Source organism: Polypterus senegalus, chromosome 4 (genome assembly GCF_016835505.1).
Source record: "Polypterus senegalus isolate Bchr_013 chromosome 4, ASM1683550v1, whole genome shotgun sequence".
In the NCBI taxonomy this organism is placed as follows: domain Eukaryota; kingdom Metazoa; phylum Chordata; class Cladistia; order Polypteriformes; family Polypteridae; genus Polypterus; species Polypterus senegalus.
The window spans coordinates 235,894,701-235,922,333 of record NC_053157.1 but is presented as its reverse complement, the minus strand read 5'-3'; the positions used below and the strand labels follow the sequence as shown (position 1 = coordinate 235,922,333).

The 27,633-nt window shown below is 43.3% G+C and overlaps 1 protein-coding gene across 1 annotated transcript; it reads left to right on the top strand.

Moving 5' to 3' along the window:
* The first annotated feature begins 410 nt into the window (after positions 1-410).
* On the top strand, positions 411-27,633 carry LOC120528204 (gastrula zinc finger protein XlCGF57.1-like). The gene is made up of 3 exons (XM_039752289.1): positions 411-1,035; positions 20,948-21,508; positions 26,159-27,633. Exons 2-3 carry the CDS (start codon positions 21,094-21,096, stop codon positions 27,409-27,411), a joined length of 1,668 nt encoding a protein of 555 aa, XP_039608223.1. The 5' UTR covers positions 411-1,035; positions 20,948-21,093; the 3' UTR covers positions 27,412-27,633.

The following is a 27,633-nucleotide window of genomic DNA, read 5'->3' as shown; positions in this document are numbered from 1 at the left end:
TCCATGACTGGGTCTTTGCCCCAATCACCCCACCCGACTCCCCCTAACTGCCCCCTTGGTAAAATAGGCACTGGATAATTAAGTGTGCACCATCATGAATAAGCTTACCGGAAACCTTCTATAATGGTTCCAACATCAGACTCTTGGATAATTACATATAATAAGTGCAAACAAAGCCACATCAACCCATACGGGCACCCGGACTTTTGTTTCAATGTGTGAGGCTGAGGAGTTGCTGCGCATGCGTGTTTAGCTCAGTCACAATTCGGGCGGACACGCAGGCACTTATGAACAGGCTGAAATACTGCAAGGAATTAGATAGATAGATAGATAGATAGATAGATAGATAGATAGATAGATAGATAGATAGATAATTTATTAATCCCAAGGGGAAATTAATATCTGTCCGAGATGTATCTGTCTTGCGCTCTGGTGATTACTTAAGATTTGAAATTTGCCCAAAGCGGTTTTAAAACCACGCGCTTTTAGAAGCGGTCTGAGTTTACCGTTTATGCAAAAATCATAAACCGGTTTACCTGTAAAGCGGCCAGTATTATAACACGACAGATCGTTTTTTTTTTACTTGTCACTCGAAGTCCTGTTGCTGCAAATGCTGCCCAACAGCAGCACTCCACCACCGCCTGCCGTTCACAAAACACGGACTGGGTCAATATGGGTTTGCTACCTTGAGGTAAACTCATGAAGGTGCAACTCTTTTCGAGGCGCGGCGTCCGGCACCTCCTAAGATCAAGAAACACGTCAGCGCGTCGCCTCGTCCCTCACCGCTGGGGATCCCCACCCATAGTCGAAACCCACGTCTGGCTTTGGGGCACCTTCCGCACTTTCGTTTGATTCTTGTGGCCCGAAACAGGTCTGTCGCTGAAAGGAGGCGAAGCAAAAGTACGTCATCCACATGCGACGAGGTTCACGTGACCGCGCTCACACGTGGCATATGCGTCCAGTACGAGGTAAGCAGAAGAAGAAGAAGAAGAAAAAAGAAAGAAACTGGGAGAGAACGAGCCGTGAGGACAACTGGTGAGAATCGGGGGTCGGGCGGTTTGCATGGGTAGTAAAAAAAAAAAACTTAGATTACCCGTGAAAATCGGGAATGACGCGGCATCCACAATTCTCGCCGCGTAGTTCGCTTAAGTTTTTGGGGATCGAGCGGTTAGATTTGGCGGCGGCACACCGAATCGCTCCCTCGCACCTTTTCGAGTTTATTGTGAGTGACAAGTATTGGATTTCTTTGTAATAGCTTGTAGGCATCCTTCATTCTGTAGCTCTTTTTAAAATCTATGGAGAAGTAGCTTACTGGCAAAACTTAGACATGTGGTGTGAAAATCCGATTTTCCTGCCACTTGTAAAATGAACACTTGATGAATAAAACTTTGCACAGTCCTTTTAAGAAGCCTGCAGGCGGTCTTCTTTTTAATATATTGGGACCCCATTTCTTTCCTCCTGGTTGGGGAAACTAAGCTCTGCTGTGGAGAATCTCTTTCCCCCTGCCTGCTACTAGCAGTCTGAACACTGGATTGATTAAAATGTTCACAATTTCTTTAAAAAAGCCGTCAGGTCTTTTTTTTTTAGCGCTTTCTTTTTTACTGGGCTGAGCCCTTTCTTACCAGAGAAGAAATCAATTTGTGTGGAAGTTTTCTTCTCGTGTCTAACAAACGAAATGTTAACATCAATTCAATAAATATGGTCGTTTAATTAAAAAAAAAAAAATCAAACATCGTAAGAGTAGGCTCTTAACTATTCTATTAACATTTTCTTTCTGTGGACCCCCCCTGTTCAGAACAAAACGGGTTAGAAAATGACAGACTGAGCTTTCTTTCTTCAAAAGCAGAAAGATGTGTCTAAATTAGGGTTAGGGTTACCATAATGTCTGCAAACGCCACTGAGAAAAATATGATTTAATGACTCGTATTCATAGATGAGGGAAGTGGGACTCCCTGTGCATCACAACCATCACTTTACAACTACGGAGCAAAACACAAAGTAAAGTTAGAAGATGGGCTGTTGGAGTTTCTTGGCAAATACTAACCATCCCAACAAAACAAGTGGACCTGATTGTAAAACAGCACACAGAGTCAGAATGGAGCTGCTTTTGTTTTAAAGCAAGAATGGGAACTTTGTATTTAGTAAGTATACTTTCGTGCATGTCGGAAAACTGTGGAAATGGTCCATTTTCAATCACACTTGATTATAGAAAAACTTGACACTGTTTAGATTGTAATTGTAAGCTACATTAATAGTAATAATGGCAATGGCAATATGTGAAAAGCAGATATGGTATAGAAAGCCTAGACATTCCTTACTTTGTAGGAAAAATATGAAATGTGTGTCTTCCTTGTATACACTCTGTTGTCAAAAGTATTGGGACGCCTGCCTTTCCACTCACATGAACTTTAATGCCATCCCATAGACTTTAATAAGGAGTCGGCCCACCCTTGGCAGCTCTTCTTCCCACAAGTGTGATGATGAGAGTTGGTGACCAGGAGAGCCTTTGTGAGCTCAGGCACTGACGTTGGCTCGCTCGCCGTCTCCCAGAGGTGTTCTGTCGGGTTGAGGTCATGGGCTCTGTGTTCCTCCACACCAAACCCGCTCCTCCAATTCTTTACAGCCATTGCTTTGCCCACTGGTGTGTGTGTGCCCAGTCGTGTTGCCATCCCCAAACTGAAATTGTTCAAAATGGCTTTGTAGGCTGAAGCATTAAGAGTTCCTTTCACTGCTACTAAGGGTGCCCACACCATAATCCCTCCTCCACCAAACTTTCCACTTGGCACAATGCGGTCAGGCGAGTCCCGTTCTCCAGTCCAGACTCGTCCATTAGATTGCGTGAATCGTCACTCCACGTCTGCACTGCTGCTCTCGAGTCCAGTGCCGTCTGGTGGGCTTTACTCCTCTGCAATCCGACGCTTTGCATTGCACTTGGTGATGTCAGGCTCGGCCGTGGAGACCCAGTCATTCCATGAAGCTCTCAATGCTGCATTGTTCTTGAGCTTTTGGAGGTCTGTAGCTATCGACTCTGCAGAAAATTGGCGAATTCTACTCACCTCAGCATGCGCTGTCCTCGCTCTGTGGCCTACCACTTTGTGGCTTTTCTTTATGCTGCCTCCCCAGCACACCACCGCGTAGAAGAGGGCGCCACAACCGTCTGATAGAACATCTGCAGCATCTTAGTGCAGATGTTGAAGGACGCCAACCTTCTAAGGAAATATAGTCGGCTCTGTCCTCTCTTGCGCAGAGCAGCACCACTGCCTCTGTCCAAGTGTTGCCTTCCCCAAACTGAAATTGTCCAAAGTGGCTTTGTATGCTGAAGCATTAAGAGTTCCTTTCACAGAAGCTAAGGGTGCCCACACCATAATCCCCCCCCCCACCAAACTTGGCACAATGCGCTCAGGCGAGTCCCATTCTCCAGTCCAGAGTCGCCCATTAGATTGCGTGATTCGTCACTCCACGTCTGCCCTGCTCTCGAGTCCAGTGCCGTCTGGTGGGCTTTACTCCTCTGCAATCCGACGCTTTGCATTGCACTTGGTGATGTCAGGCTTGGCTGCAGCTGCTCGGCCGTGGAGACCCAGTCATTAGTCTTGAGCTTTTGGAGGTCTGTAGCTATCGACTCTAAAGAAAGTTGCCGACTTGTGCCCACCTCAGCCTGCTGTGTCCTACCACTTGGTGGCCGAGTTGCTGTTTGTTCTAACACCACTGACCGTTGAATATTTAGTAGTGGGGACATTTCACGAATGGACTTACTACGAAGGTGGCATCCTCTCACGGTACCAACTTAAATTCACTAAACTCCTGAGAGCGACCCGTTCTGTCACAAATGTTGGTAGAAGTCAGCAGTCCGCATGCCGAGGGGCTCGATGTGATACACCTGTGGCCATGGAAGGGATTGGGACACCAGAATTCAATGATTTGGAGGGGGCTTCCTAATACTTTTGGTAATATCGTGTACTTTCTCTTGGCATTGTAAATCATACCATGGCATTATATAGAAATGCCTAGGAACCATTTAAAATTTTATTCATTTCATCATTGAGGTATCTATTGATTTCCTAGGCATTCTATGCCTAATTTCACACATTGAGGTTAACAATAATAATAACAACAACAATAATAATAATAATAATAATATGAGGGATGTTTAGTTCTAAACAGGAATTTTCCTGCTCTGTTCTTATATAAAGAATGTGAGGTGGATGTGAAGAAGTCATTGAATCTCGGCCTTATTTGAGACTTAAAAATCAGTTTGGGGATGAGTGTCTGTCTCTCTCGGCCTAGAGAGTATGACTGGCGCAAGTCATTCATCCAGAGGGGGGCTGCCATCTCTTCAGTCCACTTAAAGGAATTTTTAGGAGGAAAGAAATTCAAGTCGAATGAGGCGGTTATTAACGCTATGTGAGGATGAGCCGACAAAGCAGGCAAGAGACTAATACTCTTCGGGGATTAAACAAGAGGACTGCAGTGGGAGGAGACGACGTGGAAAAATAAAATGGAAGTCGATTCATTGTATTCAACACATAAAGTGTAGCTCAGGAATTCCTCTTTATATCTGATCGGCCCTCATAGTTATAATAATAATACATTTTATTTATACTGTAGATATCATTTTTCCCATGCTCAAAGAGCTTCACAAATATCCACACATGTATTTTAGGAGTATAGTAACACAGGATATAAAATAAAAATCAAACATTTAATAATAATAATAATAATAATAATAATGCATGTAGCCGCTGATGCATAAGGCGAAGTCAGGCACGGGTAAAATGTGTGTCAAAGAAATCCCACAGTCCAAAAGTTTGTTTTAAAATATTAAGTGAAAGTTAAAAGCAAATAATCCACACAAGAATAAAAGGAAAAATAGTTACACACGTAGAATAAAGGCAAAAAAAAAAGGAAAAAACTTCTATAAACTTAGCTTTTCCTGAGAAACTTTAGTCATTTCTATACTTGGACATTCTTTACTTCTTCTTTCCATACTTTTAAGGTTTATAATTTCTTCTTCTGTATGCCTTAAGCATACGGTTCAACACTTAAATAAAAGTGCTGTTTTACGAGTTACTTCACACTCAAAAAAGGCCCGTAGGCCGGTTGGCACATAGACATGCGCGCAGGCACGGTCACGTGTGCGAACACAAACGCGGTTACAAACCGTATGCCTCTGTACCTTACACAAGGCAAGGCAGGACACGAACTGGAGGACACCGTTCACTCAGAGCTCTGAGAAAATGGCAGGAAAAGACCAACTCAGTTCTATTCACGGGGGTTATAAGAACCTCCCATAGATTATACATTGTCATCTAGGAAAATATTCATGAACCTTCTAGAACTAGGAAAATGGCTCTTACAATACATTGTATTTATATAAATCATGTTTCTCACGCTCAAAGAGCTGCACAAATATTCACAGATGTATTTTAGGAATAAAGCAAGGATGACATTAATAACTCAGGATATAAACTAAAATCAAACATTAAACCCCTTATAATAATAATAATAATAATAATAATAATAACACATTGTATTTATATATATATATATATCATGTTTCTCATACTCAAAGATCTTCATAGATATTCACACATGTATTTTAGATATACAGCAAGAATAACATTAATAACTCAGGATATAAAATAAAATCAAACATTTAATAATAATAATAGTAATAATAATAATAATAATAATAATAATAATAACACATTGTATTTATATATATCATGTTTCTCATACTCAAAGATCTTCACAAATATTCACACATGTATTTTAGATATACAGCAAGAATAACATTAATAATTTAGGATATAAACTAAAATCAAACATTAAACAACTAATAATAATAATAATAATAATAATAATAATAACAACAACACATTCTATTTATATAAATCATGTTTCACATGCTGAAAGAACCTCACAAATATTCACACATGTATTTTATTAATAAAGCAAGGATGTAATTAATAACACAGGCTATAAACTAATATCAAAAATTAAACACCTATAATAATAATAATAATAGTAATATATTAAATCATGTTTCTCATTTCTCAAAGAGCTGCACAGATATTCACACACTTATTTTAGGAATAAAGCAAGGATGACATTATGAACACAGGATATAAACTAAAATCAAACATTAAACACCTTATAATAATAATAATAATAATAGAATGTGTTTTATTATTATTATTATTTATTTATATAAATCATGTTTCTCATGCTCAAAGATCTTGACAGATATTCACACATGTATTTTATATAAACTAATTTCAAACATTAAACACCTAATAGTAATAATACATTTTATTTATATAGCGCCTTTCCCATGCTAGTTAAATACATGAAGATCAAAGTCCTGAAGTTATAACAAGAAACAATAAACCAAGTCCTGAGCAATGCCACATTTTGTGTACACTGTGAGAGATGCCCGGGCACAGACAGGCGCACGCCGGTGGTTCACACACCCACACACGTTTCTTATACATATTTTATATACAGTGAAGCACACGACCCCAAACTCCCCCAACGTCCAGGCCTCTCACTCAATGCCTCGCTCTTCTCTTCAGGCCGCCCGTTTTCCTCTCCTCCCAAGCTCTGTCCTTCTCCTCTCCTCCCGACTCCAGCCATCGAATGGAGGGGGGTGGCCCCTTTTATCCCCACCCGGACGAGCTCCAGGTGCCTCCCGATAATCTTCCATGGTGGAAGTACCGGCTGTGCACCCGGAAGCACTCGGGGTGTCCCTGGTCTTCTTCCGCCCCAGCACTTCCAGGTGTGGCGGAAGTGCTGAGGGTCAGGGCTCCTCAGGCATTGGGGAGCCCCCTGGCGTTGACCACGGCCCCTATAGGGTTGAGCTTCTAAGCTCTGTTCCCTTGGTTCCCAAAGCCACCAGGGCAGTCACCCCCCACCCCCCCCTCGTGGTCTGGAGGAGGTCCAAGCCCTCCACCAGTCCTCCTGGGTGTCCCGGTTGGGTACAACCCCTAGTCACTCACCACAACACTTACATGTAGGAATATAAAGGAAGAGTTTACAACCATCCACGATGATAAGAAGCAATGAAGAGGATATGAGGATCAGTTTTTAGAGGCAAACGCTGGAAGCACATGGGCCGTTCCGTGGCGATGCCTCGCGTGTTCACTTCAGATCAAACATTTCCAGCGTGATTTTAACAAATCGGTGTAGCAGGAGTCAAGTGGTTTGAGGACACCACACCAGACAGACCGTCACAGCAGGTGGTTTTTGCATTATACTGAGGTCTGTCTATGAAATGACGAGATTGACGCAATAACTCCCTTTTGTTTATCTAACAATTCTAATGCTTGCCCCCCTTCAATATACCCCGCAATTCTCCATTTAGGCTTCAATGCTGTCTTGGTTCCCACTGGTTGAAGACGTGTGGAGCAGATCCGTTTCTGTCAGGTGTTTCAGGACATCTGACGTTTACTTCTTTACCGCGTCCATTGACGCACAGTCTTTGCTGTAAGCCTCAGGAAAAACGACTCCATTGGTGTTTCGTTCAATTTGACTAAAAGATTTCAAGTTGACACCTTTGCTCCACTTTTTCAAGGGAAACGCAACCGCATTCAAGGGTGACTTTCAATCAACCCAACGGCAGAGCGTGTCGTCGTCTGACGTGCAGGTTTGAACAGGTTTAAACCTGCCTGGTAAGTATTCGTAATCACTTCTCCCTGCTTTGTTTAACCAGTCTTGTTATTTAACAGTATGCAGATGTCCTTAAAACAGGAAAGCGTGTAATATCGTAAGCAGAAATGAAATACACCCAAATGTTGGTGGACACCTGGCTGTCGCACCTATGTGGCCTTGCAGGACATCTCATTCAAAAACTGTGGACATTAATATGGAAGACAACAGCCTTCACTCTTCTTTCTACAAGGTTTTGGAATGTTTCTATGGGACTTTGTGCCCATTTGGCCAGTAGGTCATTTGTGACGTTGGATGAGAAAACCAGCTTCTTCTCAAATTGGCGTTCCAGTTCATCCCAAATGTGTAAAAAAAAAAAGGGTGGAGGTCAGGACTTTGTGCAGACCACTCCAGTTCCTCCATGTCTTTATGGGACCACAGGGGGGGATACAATCGTGCTGGAACACAATAGGCCAGGGGTGTCAAACTCCCGTCCTGAAGGGCCGCAGTGGCTGCAGCTTTTCATTCTAACCATCTTCTTAATTAGTGACCACTTTTTGCTGCTACTTCTTTTTAATTAACGTGACTCAGGCCCTTTAGTTGTTTCTTTTTCCTTAATAAGCAGCCAAACAATAATGAGACACAAAACAAGCCGCCACATCACACAATATCTGAAAATAAAGACAGGTGAAGGTCTCAGTAAGGTTGATCTCTCAACTGCCCAAAACACTTTTGACGATGTTCTTATGAGAAACAGAAAATCATCAGTTTTGGAAATGTCAGCTGTGGCAGAACGAGAGCAGCAACAAGCCGTGGAATTAAAGAGCGAGTTTAATTAACAGCAAGAATGGGCTTCCCATTATGAAACTGGTTGGAGTTTGAAGCCCCAGTTTAGCTGGTGATCTGTTGGCTCGTTTCACGTCTCATTTCTGTTTGGCTGCATTTGAATGAGGAAACAAATCAGTTCAGAGGACTGAATCCTTCCAACAGGGCTATTAAAATGTGAACTAGCAGTGAAAACAGGTCACTGATTAAGAAAAGGGTTAGAATGAAAACCTGTAGCCGCTGTGGCCCTCCAGGCCTGAAGTTCGACACCTGTGCAATAGGCCATTCCCCAAACTGGAGAGCACACTTGTCTATAACAGGGGTCCCCAACTCCAGTCCTGGATGACCACCACGGCTGCAGCTTTTCATTCTAACCCTTTTCTTAATCAGTGACCTGTTTTTTGCTCCTAATTAACGTCTTTTGAATTCATTTTAATTGATTTGCTCGGGAAGACTCCGACCCCTTGATTGTTTCTTTTTCCTTAATTAGCAGCCAAACGATAATTTGCACCACTAGAGCAGCAACAAGCCATGGAATTAGAGAACGGGTTTAATTAATGACGAGAATCGACACCTCATTAAGCAACTGGTTGGAGTTTTAGGCCCTGACTTGCGTGGTCTTCTGTCTTCTCCCTCACTTCACGTTTTCATTTCTGTTTGGGTGCCATTTAAGGAAAAAGTGAAGCAATTCAGAGGAACGATGGAGAAATTCTGGGGAACAAGTCTTAAAAGAGCAAGTCAATTCACAAGAAGTTAATTAACAGAGCAAACCGGGCACTCAATTAAAAGAAAGGGTTAGAATGAAAACCCGTACCCGCGGTGGTCCTCCAGGACTGGAGTTGGCGACCCCTGGCCTAAAATGTCTTTGTTTGCTGTAGCATTAACGGTAGAATCAAGGGATCTAGTCCAAACCCTGCCATTATCTCACCTCCACATCGCTTCACAGCCTGGCTGTTTAACAAACCCAAAGTCATCCATCAGACTGCCAGATAGTGAAGTGCGATTCGTCACTCCACATTTCCACTGCTTTAGACCCTTATGGCGGACCGTGTGATTTACACCACTGCAGCCGGTGATCTTAGGCTTGTGTGCCGCTCCGTGGCCAAGCAAACCCGTTTCATAAAGCTCATGATGCTTCCAGAAGCTGTTTGGGCCTCTTGGTGTGAGTGATGCAGCAGAGAACAGGCCATTTGTACACACGTCGGCACTCGGCCGCCCTGCTCTTTCAGTTTGTGAGCTTGTGGCTGAATTTCTGTTGCCCCTCCGCACCTCCACTTCACAATAGCTGCTCTTAGAGTTGCCCGGGGCAGATTCAGCCAAGCAGAAATGTCACATACAGTCATATGAACAAGTTTGGGATCCCCGCTCAGCCTGCATAATAATTGACTCTCCTGTCAACAACAAAGATACCAGTGGTCTGTCTTTCATTAACATCTGAGCACTGCGGTGTTTTCAGAACAAAGATTTTTAGTGACGCAGTATTTAGTTATGAAATGAAATCAAATGTGAAAAACTGGCTGTGCACAAATGTGGGTCCCCTTGTCATTGTGCTGATTTGAATGGCTGTCACTGCTCAATGCTGATTACTTGGTTGGATGAGCTCGTTGAGCCTTGAACTTCACAGACAGGGGTGTCCAATCATGAGTGGTCAAAGGTATTTAAGGTGGTCCACTGCAAGTTGTGCTTCCTTCTCTTTGACTCTCCTCTGAAGAGTGACAGACAGCATGGGATCCTCAAAGCAACTCTCCAAAGATCTGAAAACAAAGATTGTTGAGTCTTCTGGTTTAGGGGAAGGCTACAAAAGCTACCTCAGACGTTTAAACTGTCAGTTTCAAGTGTAAGGAATGGAATCAGGAAATGGAAGGCCACAGGCACAGTTGCTGTTACACCAGCAGGTCTGGCAGGCCAAGAAAAATACAGGAGCGGCATATGAGCAGGATTGTGAGAATGGTGACAGACAACCCACAGATCACCTCCAAAGACCTGCAAGAACATCTCGCTGCAGATGGTGTATCTGTACATCGTTCTACAATTCAGAACATCTGTATGGCAGGGTGATGAGAAAGAAGCAAACAAACAGAGTCACTTGTTGTATTCAATGCTCATTTAGACGAGCCAGATTCATTTGGGAACAAAGTGCTTTGGACCGATGAGACAGAAATGGAGTTATTTGGTCAGAACAAAAAGCACTTTGCATGGCAGAAGAAGAACACTGCATCCCAAGAAAAACACCTGCTACCTCTTGTCAAATTTGGTGGAGGTCCCATCATGCTGTGGGGCTTTGTGGCCAGTTCAGGGACTGGGGCCCTTGTTAAAGTCGAGGGTCGGAGGAATTCAACCCAATATCAACAAATTCCATGTCCCAAGAGCCAGTTTCTGTAGCCGAGGATCAGACCGCCAAGGTCCCCCGCCTTCGGCCACCACCCAACTCACACTGCACCCAACCTCCTTGGCCCCTCCCATAGGTGGCGAGCCCATGTGGAGGAGGACCCACGTTACCTCTTTGTGCTGTGCCCGGCCACCAGGCGCTCGCCATCGAGCATCATCATCAGATGAGGTGGCTCGGACATCTGATCAGGATGCCTCCTGGACGCCTCCCTGGTGAGGTGTTCCGGGCACGCGTCCAACCGGGAGGAGGCCCCGGGGAAGACCCAGGACACGCTGGAGGGACTATGTCTCCTGGCTGGCCTGGGAGCATTGGGATTCTCCGGAAGAGCTGGAAGAATTGGCGGGGAGAGGGAAGTCTGGGCCTCTCTGCTTAAGCTGCTGCCCCCGCGACCCGACCTCGGATAAGCGGAAGAGGATGGATGGATGGATCAACAAATTCTTCAAGATAATGTTTAAGCATCAATCACAAAGTTGAAGTTACTCAGGGGTTGGATATTCCAACAAGACAAGGACCCGAAACACAGTTTTGAAAATCTACAAAGTCATTCATGCAGAGGGAGAAGTCCAATGTTCTGGAATGGCCGTCACAGTCCCCCGACTTGAAGATCAAACATCAAAAATCTATGGGATGATTTGAAGCAGGCTGTCCATGCAATTGAACTGAACTGGAGAGATCTTGTATGAAGAATGGTCAGAAATACCTCCATCCAGAATCCAGACACTCATCACTGGCTATAGGAGGACAGCGTCGAGAGGCAAAAGGAGGCTCCACTGAGTATTGATGTCATATCTCTGTTGGGGTGCCCACATTTATGCACCTGTCTAATTTTGTTATGATGCATATTGATATTTTCTGTTAATCCAATAAACTTCATGTCACTGCTGAAATCCTACTGTGTCCATAAGGCATGTCGTATATTCAAAGGAAGTTGCTTCTTTGAAAGCTCAGCCAATGAGAAACAAAAATCCAAAGAACGAAGAGGGGGTCCCAATCGTTTTCATATGACTGTATTAACATCCTGTGACGGTGCCACATTGAGTCGCTGAGCTCTTCAGCTTGACAATGGAGACTGCATGGCTGTGTACCGATATGATGCACCTGCTAATAATAAAACGCCTGAAGTCAGTTATTTGCGGGGAGTCCACATACTTTTGGCCATGCGGTGGACACCTCAAGCAGCAGGTGCAGTGAGCTGGGGTGCCAGCCTCTTGTGTTGTCCCCTTCAGGCGTTTGATTAACTTGTATTGGTGATCTAGTGGGGTGGCTGTTGGAGGAGTAAAAGAGGAAAATATCAATTAAGTACACAAGATGAAGCCTTCATATAGGGAGTCTTCAGCCCACAAGTAATACATTAATACATTTTATTTATAATGCACTTTATATTTGAAACAAATCTCAAAGTGCTACAAAATTAATTCGACCCGAAAGCTCTGATAAAAAAGATAAGTTTTAAGACCAGATTTAAAAACATCAACAGTCTGTGTTGTCCTCAGATACTCGGGGAGAGCATTCCACAGTCTGGGTGCAGCCGAGCAAAAAGCTCGATCTCCCATGGTATGAAGTCTAGTCTTAGGAGTTTTCAAAAGATGTACTGATGCAGAGCGAAGGTTGTGTGTGGACGAATGTAAGGAAATAAGTTCTTTGAGGTAGGGAGGGGCATCCCCATAAATACACTGGTGGGTAAGAAGGGGCAACCTTGTAATCAATTCTAAATGAAACAGAGAGCCAGTGAAGAGATTTAAGAATGGGCGTAATATGATCTTATTTACGCCCTCTCATCAGGATCCTAGCAGCACTGTTCTGAATATACTGCAGCTTTTGAAGGGTTTTTCCAGTAGTCCCAATGAGAAGTGCATTGCAGAAGTCCAGCCTGGAGGAGACAAACACATGGACTAACTTTTCTGCATCAGCAAACGTGAGTACTGGACGCAGTTTTGCTCTATTCCTGAGGTGAAAATAAGACGTTTTACACAGATGTTTGACATGAGCCTCATACGTCAAATGAGAGTCCATTTTAACCCCAAGGTTTATAACGGATGATGACAATGGGATATCCTGACCAGAAAAGGTAATACTGGTGATGTTAGATGACCTAACCTGGTGTGGGGTGCCTACTAAAATAGCTTCAGTCTTAGAGCTGTTCAGCTGCAGGAAATTTTGCTTCATCCATGACTTTATCTCCTCCAAACAGATGGTCAAAGTGGATGATGGCAGAGTAGACAAGGAGGTTGAATTTATCCTGAGGTACAGCTGAGTATCGTCTGCATAGCAATGAAATAAAATACCATGCTGGCTGATGATACAGCCCAAGGGAAGCATATACAATATAAACAAGATGGGACCGAGCACAGAGCCCTGAGGAACACCACAGGTGACATTGTCTATAGCGGATTTAGCCTCTCCCAGGGCAACAGTAAGATAAGATGAAAACCAGTTGTAAACAGAGTCAGAGAGTCCAACAGTGTGTCGTAATCTGTGAAGCAGAATTGTAATGGAAGGATTTTTCTCTGTAAAAAGCAAAGGTGAAATAAAGAGAGGAAGGGAATCAGGAGTGCAGATGGGCGTTGGTCGCTCCAGCGCAAAGACTAATGTTTTGGGAAAAACAGCCGGGAATGTTCTAAAGATACAGCCAAGGCTATGTAAGGAGTTGTTTTCACTTCGAGAGGCTTTTTTCACATGTAAGCATATTACTGTGTCTTCTAGTACTAGGCACTTGCCTCAGTCAGGGCCAAGTAGAAGAAAAACAATACCGTGTCCCGTGGAAGGGTGTGTACTGAAACTGATCACTTCTGTATATATTGCTTGCACGTAAGCCGCTTTTGGGGCAAGGACACCTAATTAGTATATAAGGGTGTAATGGAAGGATTTTTCTAAAGAGAGGGTGGGATCAAGAGAGCAGATGGGCGTTGGTCGCTTCAGCGCGAAACCCAGCTGCATTACTAATGTTTTGGGAGAAACAGCCGGGAATGTTCTAAAGATACAGCCAAGGTTATGCTGACTTGTTTTTCACTTTGAGGGGCTTCACTACGCAATTCTTATTTTTTGTGTGCCTTTTGGTACCAGGTGTCGTCATCATCAGGACCAAGTGCAAAACAACACCGCGTCCCGTGGAAAGGTGTGTGTGCTGAAACTGATCACTTCTGTATACACTGCTTGCACGTAAGCCGCTTTGGGCAAGGACGCTCAATTAGTATATAAGGGAAGGTTTCGCCCTCAGTTTCTTTGGAGGCTCAACCGTGGGGACAGCGCGCACCGCCCGGTATTTGAAAGGCAAATGAGTTGGTCCTCTGACAAGCGGGCCCCCTCAGTCTACTGGTCTGGGATGATGGCTCTGTGTCTTTTTATATGTCTGTAAGTATTGTTTTGTTTTGTATGTCTGCATTATATGTGTTTGATTATTATAGTTGACTAAGTAAATAAAATAGAAGTATTGGACCTCTTCTCTCTGATTCTTTGCCTACTTATGTTCTAATCCCTTGAACCATTTTCCCAAATCAAAACAAAGGGAAGGTTCCGCCCTCAGTTTCTTTGGAAGCTCAACCGTGGGGAATGCGCGCACCGCCCGGTACCTTTGACTAGGCTAACGAGTTGATCCTCTGACGAGACTGACATGCGGGCTCCCTCAGTCTACTGGTCTAGGATGATTGCTCTGGGTCTTTTGATATTGCTGTAAGCATAAGTTTGTGTCTTTTAATATATTACTGTAAGCATATACTTGTTTCTATAATCTGTCGCTACTGCATTATATGTATTTAAATGTTACAATTGAATAAGTACATTTTATTGAAGTATCGGACCTCTTCTCTCTGATTTTTGCCCACTTATTCTAAAGAACCCCTTGAACCATTCTCCCAAATCAAAACAAGAATGTTGTGATCAACAGTACCAAAGGCCGATGACCAGTCCAACAGGATGAAAAGCGATGGAAAACCAGCATCAGCCGACATCAGCAAGTCATCCGTGACTCTAACCAGAGCTGTTTCCACGCTGTGGCAGGGGCGGAAACCAGACTGGAATTTCTCCAACAAATTATTTTGTTTTAGATGAGACTGAAGCTGTGCAGCGATTACTTTTTCCAGTACTTTTGAAAGGAACGGGAGGTTAGAAATGGGCCTGTAGTTTGCAAGTACTTCTGGATCCAAGGTGGATTTTTTTTTTTTTTAAAAGTGGTCTGATGGTAGCAGATTTCAATGTAGCGGGAAACATATCCAGTCTGGAGAGAGTGATTTATTATCCTGGTAATCAGGGGTTGGATTTAGCCAAAACTGTAGGAAAAGGGTCCAGAGCACAATTTGATGGTTTCATCTTTCTGACAATGACCTCAACCTCTTGCTGTGTAACTTTAGAGAAACCTTGGAAATCCCTGGCTGTGGGTCATTCATCAAGACAGGTAGTGCAGGGGAACTCGACAGAGACGAGCGGATGGTATCCACTTTTTTCCTAAAGAAAGTAATGATGTTATTGCATTTCTCCTCTGTAGCTTCCAGATGAGATTGAAATTGTGGTTTCAATAGGCGATTAATGGTAGAGAATAGTTGCTTTGAATTTCCAGAGCTATTGTTAATGATATTCGAATAAAACTGTGATCTTGTAGCTCTCAATGCGATGTTCTCTGTAAACTTGCTTATGAACAGTGAGTCCTGAGGCCTGTAGACGTCGCTCAAGAACACGCCCAGTTGTCTTCATCTTCCGCAGCTCACATGTATACCAGGGGGCTGAACGTGAGAAGCAGACAGTTCTGTATCTGACAGGGGCATGGAAGTCAAGTAGACTACTGAGGGATTGGTTGACTCAGTGACTGAGGAACATTCAACAGAGGAGAGATTCTGAAGATCTTTGCTCAGAGTATCTGGGTTGATCTTTTTCAAATTTCTGTAACATATTTGTCGCTTTGCTTTTGTGGGGGAACCAGGGAGTGACGGCTCCATCGAAATGACCTTGTGGTCAGACACCCCCAGATCATACACAAAAAGGTTGCTAATGGGTACAGAGTTTGTAATAACCAGATCCAAGATATGCCCTCTGGAATGTGTGGGAACATCAAAGTACTGTACTGCTGAACAAAATGAAAGGACCCCTTTTGAATGAGAGGATAGCATCAAGTCAGTGACACTTGTGACCTATTGATCTGCTCAATTAAATAGCAGAGGGGCTTGTTCATCAGTTTCAGCTGCTTTAGTGCACTAGAGGGACCACAATGAGATGACCCCCAAAACAGGAATGAATGGGTTAACAGGTGCAGGGGGGCCACTGACATTTTTCCCTCCTCATCTGTTTTGTTGCTCGTTTTGCATTTGTCTATGGTCAGTGTCACTACTGGTAGCATGAGGCCATACCTGGACCCTACAGAGCTGGCACAGGTAGTCCAACTTCTTCAGGATGGCAGGCACATCAATACCAGGTGCCACTGTCAGAAGGTTTGCTATGTCTCTCCCAGCACAGTCTCAAGGGCATAGAGGAGATTCCAGGAGACAGACAGGCAGTTACTCCAGGAGAGCTGGACAGGGCCCCTCGTAGAAAGTCCTTAACGCATCAGCAGGACCCACCACGATGTGCTCCTTTGGGCAAGGAGGAAAAGGATGAGCACTGGCAGAGCCTACAAAATGACCTCCAGCAGGCAGGCCACTGGTGTGAATGTCTCTGACCAAACAATCAGAAGCACACTTCATGAGGGTGGCCTGAGGGCCTGACGTCCTCTAGTGGGCACCATGGAGCTCGACTGGCATATGCTACAGAATACCAGGTCCACCACTGGCAGGCGTCCTGTGCTTTTCACAGATGAGAGCAGGTTCACCCTGAGCACATGTGACAGACGTGAAAGGGTCTGGAGAAGCCGTGGATAACGTTAGGCTGCCTGTAACCGTTCAGCATGTGCGGTTTTGTGGTGGATCAGTGATGGTATATCTAGGAAGGCATATCCATGGAGGGACGCACAGACCTCTACAGGCTAGACAACGGCATCTTGACTGCCATTAGGTATCGGGATGAAATCGTTGGATCACCCATTGTCAGACCCTATGCTGGTGCAGTGGCTCCTGGGTTCCTCCTGGTGCACGACAATGCCCGGCATCATGTGGCGAGAGGATGAAGGAATTGATACCATTGACTGTCACACCCCTCCACGCTTACTCGCCTGACCTCAATCCAATAGAACACCTCTGGATGGGACATTTTGTTACGGTCTATCCAGTACCTCAGACCATCCAGGAGCTCAGTGATGCCCTGGTCCAGATCTGGGAGGAGATCCCCCCAGGACCCCATCCGTCGTCTCATTAGGATGTTGTCAGGTATGGCATACAAACTACTGAGTACGATTTGGAGTTGGCAAGATGGACTCGTCTGCCTGCCCCATCATTTTTTCCCTTTGTGGTGTCTTTGAATTCAGCCCCCTCTCTGTCGGTTGATCATTTTCATTTCCATCCTTTTGTTCCTCACACATCACCATAGCAGTCCAGATCAGTAGAGAGAGCCAGCAGGATTTCTTTGTTCCCACTGAGATCTTTTCAAAGTGTTCCTTTCATTTTATTTTTAGCAGTTCATATAAGATGGTGGCCTGGTTACCAAAGCATGCACTTTTTGGAGAAGTCAAAATCCACTCCCACTTCTTGCAAATGAATCTAGTTAGGACCCCAGATGTCCAAGGTACAGGCAGAACGTTCTTTTCAAGATTCGTTTCTCAGTGTTGATTTTGGATCTCGTTTCTCTTTGTCAGGGTCACACTCTGTGTGCTCCTCTCAGTATCTTAACTCCTGCTGTTCTCCTTATCCACCATTGTGTCAGATGCTTTTCACGCCTTCTCCTCCTCTGCTCCATTTTTCTCTCCTCTGTGCTTTCAGGGAATCCATTAACACTCTCTGTGCCCAAGTCTATAGAGTTTGGAAGCAGAGAGGTAGATAGATAGATAGATACTTTATTAATCCCAAGGGGGAATTCACATTGGAGCACACGGTCAACCTGCAAGAGTGTAAGAAAGGACAAAGGAAAGAGAGGAGTGACAACAGGTCCAGGAGGTTGTGTTTTGCTAGCATAGTGGAATTCTATGAGGAAACAACAAAAGGATACGATCAAAGAGGAGCAGATGAGGTTATTTATCTGGACTTTCAGAAAGCATTTGATGAGGTGCCACATGAGAGGTGGGCATCAAGTTAAAAGAAGTGGCAGTTCAGGGTGTGGTGTGTAGATGGGTGGAGAATTGGCTCAGACACAGGAAGGAGAGGGTGATGGTGTTGGAAACCTCATCCGATCTGGGTGATGTTAAGTATAGAAATAGGAATATAAGTAACAAGCTGGTGAAGTTTGCAGATGATACCAAGACTGGTGGATTAGAAGATAATTTGGAATCGGTGATATCATTGCAGAAGCACTTGGACAGCAGGCAGATTTGTGGACAATGAAAATTAATGTCAGTAAATGTAAAGAATTACACATAGGAAGTAAAAATGTGAGGGTTGAATAAACAATGGGAGGTCTGAAAATTGAGAGTACACCTTATGATAAGGATTTAGGAGTCATAGTGGAGTCAACACTATTGTGACACAGAAAGTCGGGTTATATAGCGCCTTGATGTGTGCAGTACAAGTCACAGAAGGTTCTGCTCAGGCTTTATAACACACTGGTGAGGCCTCATCTGGAGTCCTGTGTGCAATTTGGGTCTCCAGGCTACAAAAAGGACAAAGCAGCACTAGAGAAGGTCCAGAGAAGAGCGAGGAGGCTGAGTCCAGGGCTACAGGGGATGAACAAAGAGGAATGTCAGAAGGAGCTGAGCCTTAAGGAGATTAAGAGGAGACCTGAGTGAAGTGTTTAAAATGATGAAGGGAATTAGTCCAGTGGATTGAGACTGCAACTTTAAAATGAGTTCATCAAGTGGCAGTTCAGGGTGATATGTGAGCTGAAGGGTGCAGAATTGGCTCAGACACAGGAAGCAGAGGGTGATGGTGCGAGGAACCTCATCAGAACTGGGTGATGTTAAGAATGGTGACCAGCAGGGGGCAGTGCTAGGGCTGCTGCTGTTTTTAATATATAGAAATGATTTAGATAGGAATATAAAAACAAGCTGGTTAAGTTTGCAGGTGATACCAAGATTGGTGAATTAGAAGATAATTTGGAATCGGTTATATCATTGCAGAAGCACTTGGACAGCAGGTAGATTTGTGGACGATAAAATTTAATGTCAGTAAATGTAAAGAATTATGCATAGGAAGTAAAAATGTGAGGTTTGAATAAACAATGGGAGGTCTGAAAATTGAGAGTACACCTTATGATAAGGATTTAGGAGTCATAGTGGAGTCAACACTATTGTGACACAGAAAGTCAGGTTATATAGCGCCTTGACGTGTGCAGTACAAGTCATAGGAGGTTCTGCTCAGGCTTTATAAAACACTGGTGAGGCCTCATCTGGAGTCCTGTGTGCAATTTGGGTCTCCAGGCTACAAAAAGGACATAGCAGCACTAGAGAAGGTCCAGAGAAGAGCGACTAGGCTGATTAGAGGACTACAGGGGATGACTTATGAGGAAAGATTGAAGGAGCTGAACCTTAAGGAGATTAAGAGGAGACCTGAGTGAAGTGTTTAAAATGATGAAGGGAATTAGTCCAGTGGATTGAGACTGCAACTTTAAAATGAGCTCATCAAGTGTCAGTTCAGGGTGATATGTGAGCTGAAGGGTGCAGAATTGGCACAGACACAGGAAGGACAGGGTGATGGTGCGAGGAGCCAAATCAGAATTGGGTGATGTTAAGAGTGGTGACCAGCAGGGGGCAGTGCTAGGGCTGCTGCTGTTTTTAATATATATAAATGATTTAGATAGGAATATAAAAAACAAGCTGGTGAAGTTTGCAGATGATACCAAGATTGGTGGATTAGGAGATAATTTGGAATCGGTTATATCATTGCAGAAGCACTTGGACAGCAGGTAGATTTGTGGACGATGAAATTTAATGTCAGTAAATGTAAAGAATTACACATAGGAAGTAAAAATGTGAGGTTTGAATAAACAATGGGAGGTCTGAAAATTGAGAGTACACCTTATGATAAGGATTTAGGAGTCATAGTGGAGTCAACACTATTGTGACACAGAAAGTCAGGTTATATGGCACCTTGACGTATGCAGTACAAGTCACAGGAGGTTCTGCTCAGGCTTTATAACACACTGGTGAGGCCTCATCTGGAGTCCTGTGGGCAGTTTTGGTCTCCAGGCTACAAAAAGGACATAGCAGCACTAGAGAAGGTCCAGACAAGAGCGACTAGGCTGGAGGAGACCTGACTGAAGTGTTTAAAATGATGAAGGGAATTAGTCCAGCAGATCGAGACGGTGACTTTAAAATGAGTTCATCAAGAACACGGGGACACAGTTGGAAACTTGTGAAGGGGAAATATCGCACAAACATTAGGAAGTTTTTGTTTACATAGAAAGCCAGAGACACTTAGAATAAGTGACCAAGTAGTGTGGGTGGACAGGAGGGCTTTAGGGACTTTCGAAATTCAACATTGGCGAACTTTGTTGGGCTGAATGGCCTCTTCTCGTCCTGATTGTTCTAACGCTGTTAAAAAAAAAAAAAGAAGTGGAGCAATGAGCAGGTTGGCAGAGCCTCCCTTTGTAACAAAAGCGGGACCACCAGCTATTCAGGCAGACCCACTTTAGTTTGATATTTATAATGGCTGCCAAACTCGACCCAATATGTGTTTGTGCGCATTGAGTTTTCTTCAGAGTGTAATTTTGCTGGTTTCACTGTAACTGAGGTGTGGCACATCAATACAGCACACTCTTTAAAACTCTTAGTTCAGGTCACGTCTGGCCCTTTCACATTTACATTTAGTCCAGCCTTGATTAGTATGAAAGAGTTCAACGTGAAGAAGGATGTGTTTGGAAATTTCCCCCCTTTCCGAGTTGTTGGCCCTGACTTGATCGGCGGGACTTTGTCACCTTATCAAGTAGGCTTTACCTCAAAATCTCCAAAGCATTTCTTAGCCTGGCATGGATTGTTCAAAAAAAAAACTTAATCTGTTAGATAAGAACTAGAAGATAATCTTGAGATGTGCTCCTTATTTGTGATGACTCTGTGAAGTAATTCTGTCACATTTATATTCACAGGTGATAAAGAGGCCTCCTTACTAGTTGACGCAGCCATAAAGTGAGGATGTCTAATGGCCTCCTCCGGGCCAGTGCTATCCAAGTGAGAAGGGAGTCTTAGAGGAAAAGGGCAGACACTTGGGGGAGAGAAGAGATTTACACAGAGCATGGCCTCAACCAAAGAAGATGGTGTGCATGAAAGACTGGGGTTCATTAAAGAAGAGGACTGTGAGTGGGGTGCACCAGAGGATTTGTGTCTGAAACAGGAAGACTGTGAAGAAAGAATCTCACTTTTTGAAGAGAAGGAGCCTGAGGGGGAGATTATTCAGATTAAAATTGAGGATTCCAAAGATCTATCAGATGGTTTTGAAATACAAAAACACGAAGCTGGGCGTATTTTCAAGCAAGAGACTTTTGAAGAATCGCATTCCAGTTTACAGCCCTGGTTCATTAATGCAAGTCAGCTGACTACCCAGCATGCTATGGGGTTGAAATCTGATTTTTCCGAGTTTGAGGAGAAAATCAATGAAGGAAAGTGGAGTAAAGAAGAAGAGCACCAGTCATCTAGGAATTTGGGACTAAGTAAGTAATGGGATTAAATGTAAAAGAAGGGGAAAGTGATAGCATTTATAAATCCCAAATGTTTACCTTATCACTTTCAAGAGATTGAAATTAGAGTGGCATACATGACTGACTGAATTTGAATAGAGGACAGCTGTTTGAGTGCATGATAATTAAGAATAGCTGACCTGATAAGTAATACACTGGGAAGGTTTTGATGAATGCAGAAAAATGTTAAGTGTGCAGCGCAGGGCTTTAACTACATGAGGCTGTGATATACAATCGGCCAATACTGCATTGTATTGAATGAAAATGACAGATGCTCGTGACAGACCTTTGTACAGTATTTCCTAAATTGTGCTCCAGTCAAGGCAGAGATGTGCAAAACAAATCTATATTGTAAAGAAAGCACACGAGAAAGTTTGAAGAGTTGGGGTTTCTGTCCCCGTATACTGTAGCAAAAAAAAACTTTCAAAGTTCACGGTCAGTTTCTACATTGAACAAAAGACCCAACCCAAATGACAGTCGGACAATTTATTGGGTGGGAACAGAAGTGGACATGGAATGCTGGGAAGGAGCCACAGTGGTAGATGGATGGTAGTGACGTCATCAGATGGGAACCAAGGGGAAAAAGGAGGGGACTCGGAAGTGTCTTGAGTTTTAGCAAGTCCGGGTGTATTGATGGCGGTGCCGCTTTGTTTTTCCTGAGGGAACAAAGAAAGAGAGATTAGTACCCCGTCGTTGACTCTTGGATCGAGGTTTCGCGGTGCACATCGGGTCCTTAATCTGCTCCCTATGCACTTGTGCGTGACAATAAATATATATATATATATATATATATATATATATATATATATATATATATATATATATATATATATATTGATATATATATATATTTATAGCTGGAACTCCACGAAGGGAGAAAATTAATCACATTTTCTAAAAACAAGCTTACAGTCTCTACCAGGAATCATCATCAGAGGAACATGATTAGACTTACAGGAATCCAAGGCACTATGTAGCAAGTAAGGGAGGGAAGGTGGAAATGGGTGGGTGTTGGTCATAAAGTCTTATTTGTTAATTGCATGTTCTTCTTTTCAAGGCTGAATATGCTGAGTTCATGTCCTAATGTCTGTTAATGGCATTTTTATTAGGTAGCCACATTTCAGCCAGCCCTCTGGCACTTTTAGTGTTAGCCATGAATTTTCATCAATTCTCTCACCCTTCCCCAAACGGGTCATTGTCTTCTTGGACTATCCAACCCCTGTGTAACTTCAACTTTGTGACTGATGCCTGAACATTATCCTGAAGAATTTGGTGATATTGGGTTGAATTCATCCGACCCTCGACTTTAACAAGGGCCCCAGTCCCTGAACTGGCCACACAGCCCCACCGCATGATGGCACCTCCACCAAATCTGACGGGAGGTCGCAGGTGTTTTTCTTGGACTGCGGTATTCTTCTTCCACCATACAAAGCACTTTTTGTTATCATCAAATAACTCAATTTTTGTCTCATCCTTCCGAAGCACTTTGTTCCCAAATGAATCTGACTTGCCTAAATGAGTGTTTGCATACCACAAGCGACTCTCTTTGTGGCGTGAGTGCAGAAAGGGCTTCATTCTCATCACCCTGCCATACAGATGTTCTTTGTGCAAATTGCGCTGACTTGTAGAACGATGTACAGATACACCATCTGCAGTGAGATGTTCTTGCAGGTCTTTGGAGGTGATCTGTGGGTTGTCTGTAACCATTCTCACAATCCTGCTCATATGCCGCTCCTGTATTTTTCTTGGCCTGCCAGACCTGCTGGGTTGGTTTAACATCAACTGTGCCTGTGGCCTTCCATTTCCTGATTCCATTCCTTACACCTGAAACTGACAGTTTAAACCTCTGAGATGGCTTTTTGTAGCCCTCCCCTAAACCAGGAGACTCAACAATCTTTGTGTTCAGATCTTTGGAGAGTTGCTTTGAGGATCCCATGCTGTCTGTCACTCTTCAGAGGAGAGTCAAAGGGAAGGAAGCACAACTTGCAATTGACCACCTTAAATACCTTTGACCACTCATGATGGACACTCCTGTCTGTGAAGTTCAAGGCTCAACGAGCTCATCCAACCAGTTTGGTGTTGTAAGTAATCAGCATTGAGCAGTGCCAGCCATTTAAATCGGCACAATGACAAGGGGACCCACATTTGTGCACAGCCAGTTTTTGATATTTGATTTCATTTCATAACTAAATACTGCATCACTAAAAATCTTTGTTCGGAAAACACTGCAGTGGTCAGATGTTCCAAGGAAATGAAAGACAGACCACTGGTATCTTTATTGTTGAAAGGAGAGTCCATTATTATGCAGGCTGAGAGGGGTTCCCAAACTTTTTCATATGACTATTTAAATAAATAAATAAATATATATATATATATATATATATATATATATATATATATATATATATATATATATATATATATATATATATATATATATATAGAATCTATCTATCTATCTATCTATCTATCTATATCTATATATATCTATATCTATCTATCTATCTATCTCTTTCTCGCTCTCTCTCTCTCTCTATATAGATATATAGAGAGAGAGAGATATCGATAGATACCACAAGGGGGCACCACTGAGCCCTAAACCCTCTGCTGACTCTGTCTCCTTGATGTGAAGCAGTGGGCTCCCTTTAAGCCAGACCTGTGGATGCTTAGGGTGCCAATCCATGTCTTCTAGGAAGCACGTCCAAACCATAAAGACAGTAGAGAGGCCCTCTCCCGACAACACTCAATATCGGTATGTAGGGACCCTGACAGGACTGCATTTCTGGACGTCATCTCCCAAACACCCATGTGGGTGTCCCAACTGGGTTGCCACATGACAGCGTTTCTCAACCTTTAAGTATTTGCGACCCGAGTTTTCATAATAGTTTTAATCGCACCCCCCTAAGGTTTTTTGAAAGGAGCCCACTAATACCAACTTGTTCTTTTTTAATTAATGATATATCATAGATGCATATTTTGTTATACCTACTTAACTTTTATCGACATTTATCTATCTCTATATTTATTTTTCTAGTATCAGAATGTAGTTTAAGTTAATTTGTTTTGGTTTCAATAGATGTATTTTTTATATTTTCGATTCTTGTTTTCTTTTTTCACATCTTCGTGCCCCCTTTTTGTTACTTTGCGCCCCCTCTAGGGGGGCCTGCCCCACAGATTGAGAACCACTGCCATATGAGGATCACTGCCACCTGCCGTTTAGTGGATGGAACAGCTCCCAACTCTTGGCTTCCGCTGGTCCCACTGTTATATCATACCAGCTGGACACAAAGTTGTTTCAATGGCCCACCGGCCAATCCGTGGACGTCATTGCACTGGCCTCCCATCCATTTAATGGTATATCCTCCAGCATGGCTACCTATTGTCATTTCACAGAGAACGGGCTGGCAGGTCAGGATTATCTCAGCCAATCTTCACTCCATCTTGGCTTCCAAGCACAGCAGACATTAACTGACTGGCAGGACTCTACATCCAGATTTCATATGGTGTGGGTGTGCATACATTAAGCTGAACATATTTTTGCCAACACAAGAAGGCAATTTGCAGCAGTGTCCGGCTCTATTAACATAAACGGATCTCTTTCCTGCACTCGTATTGAAGTAAGGGCATCTAGCGGCACAGAAGGTGCTTTTTGCTCACACTACGCTGTTACATTTCCATTAACTCACATGTGGTGTGCGATGCTAAGACGAGGCTGACAAACGTCACGTCTCACATGTAGGTCAGTCCGTGACTAATTTATTTTCAGTCAAACTCGATGTGGTAGATGTCAGTTTTTCATATGTTCTGAACTATTTGTTGTATCACCAATCATATCATGACATGTGCCGGTAATATCAGCTGTCGACTCGGACGCTGGCCCCTTATGCCTTTACCAGACCCCAGATCACAGAGGAGAGGCGCTATGATGCCGCTCATGATCTTGCAGACTCAGTTGCAGAGTTCAGGCAGATGCTGTTGAATGCACGGACCGGAGTCTATACGCGTCAGGCCACTCTACCAGCCAACAGACGTCTTCAACATCGTATGATGTTGATTAGCATCGGGGTGTTTTCACAAATGTACATTTACAAGATGGTTGTGATTTATAAAGGGTAAGTTGTGTAGAAACGTGCCTATGCCACATTTTATTTTTTATTTTTTGCTGTAAATGTTTTCCTAATTTCTTGGCGTGCACATGTTTTCACAATGAAATCTACAGAAAGGTTTATAAATGAGGCCCCGGGTCACCTAACCTGTGTGTTTTGGGGAGGGATTTGGGAGGAGAAATGGAGTATCCTGAGACCCACACAGACATGGAAAGGCAACTTGAGTGCCGATTGTAATCCCATCAGATCACTTGAACAATCAAGCAGCTGTGCTAAATTCTTTACCACACGAGTGTAAGGAAATATATTTGTATGTTTAGTTGTTTGAATCGCAGTTTAGATTCCTAAAGGATATAAGTATAAAAGAAAAGAACACTCATATTCATGTTCCAGAGCGCCATTGCTGTTGGTCAGCTGCCCACCCAGGCCCTCTTTTATTTGGCAATGCATCACCAGTGAACCTTGTAGTATTTCAATTATTTAAAATATTTTAACTGAACTATTTGTGTTGTTTTAGGTTTACAGGAGAACAGTTTCTCTGTGTCTTCATTTGCTCCGACGTCTCTTCACTGCACCCTGCAGCACAAACAGGACAACGAGCAGGTAACAAAATTCACAGGTGGACTGGAGACTTTGACCACAGCTTCCTTCCAGAGCAGTCCTCTTCCTTTTAATAAACTTTCACAGACAGAGGCCATCAACACTGAACACCCACAAGTGTATAAACACGTTAGAAATCATGCTGGAGAAAAACCTCATTGTTGCCTGGAATGTGGCAAACGATTTTCACAAAAACGTAGTCTTCTTACCCATATGAAGATTCACACTGGTGAGAAACCACATTGCTGTTCTGAATGTGGCAAGCGTTTCTTAGACAGAAGTGGTTTGAATATTCACATGAGAGTTCATACTGGAGAGAAACCACATTGCTGTTCAGAATGTGGTAAGAGATTCTCACGAATCCACAGTCTCCAGATCCATACAAGAATCCACACTGGAGAGAAACCTCATTGTTGTCTGGAATGTGGCAAACGATTCTATGACAGTAGTAGTTTATGCAAGCATGTGCAAATTCATACCGGAGAGAAGCCATATTGCTGCTCTGAATGTGGAAAAAGGTTTTCCACCAGTAGTACTTTGCGGGAGCACACACAAATTCATACTGGGGAAAAGCCATTTGTATGTTCAGAATGTGGAAAAAGATTCTTAAAAATACACAATCTGAAATGTCATATTAGAACCCATACTGGAGAAAAACCTTATTGTTGTCCTGAATGTGGCAAACGGTGCTCTCATGGTAGCTTTTTCAGGAGGCACATGCTAACTCATACTGGAGAGAAGCCATATGTCTGTTCTGAATGTGGGAAAAGATTTTTGAAAACAGACGATCTTAAATGTCATATCAGAATTCACACTGGGGAAAAACCTTACAGCTGTCTAGAATGTGGCAAACGATTCTCTGATGGCAGCAGTTTGCGGACACACACACGGATTCATACTGGAGAGAAACCATATTGCTGCCCTCAATGTGGGAAAAGTTTTTCAACAAGTAGCAGTTTTCGAAAGCACACACGAACACATACTGGAGAGAAGCCATATGCCTGTGCTGAATGTGGTAAACGATTCTCAAACAGCAGTGGCTTTCGTATTCACCAAAGGACTCACACCGGTGAGAAACCGTTTAGCTGTTCTGAATGTGACAAGCATTTCTCAGACAGCAGCACTCTTAAGAAACACATGAAAATTCACGCTCGAAAGAACAAGACATAAAACTCTAGGAATTATGGCAGAAAATCAACAAAGAGTACATCCATCAGACACAGATTCCCTTACAGCAAATAATAAAATTCAGACCAAAATTCAGTTAGTCATTCCCATTTTATCAGATAGCTTTGGTATCATCGACTGGCTACAGAACAACCTATAGTTGTGCTTGAAAGTTTGTGAACCCTTTAGAATTTTCTATATTTCTCAATCCCAGTCCTGGAGGGC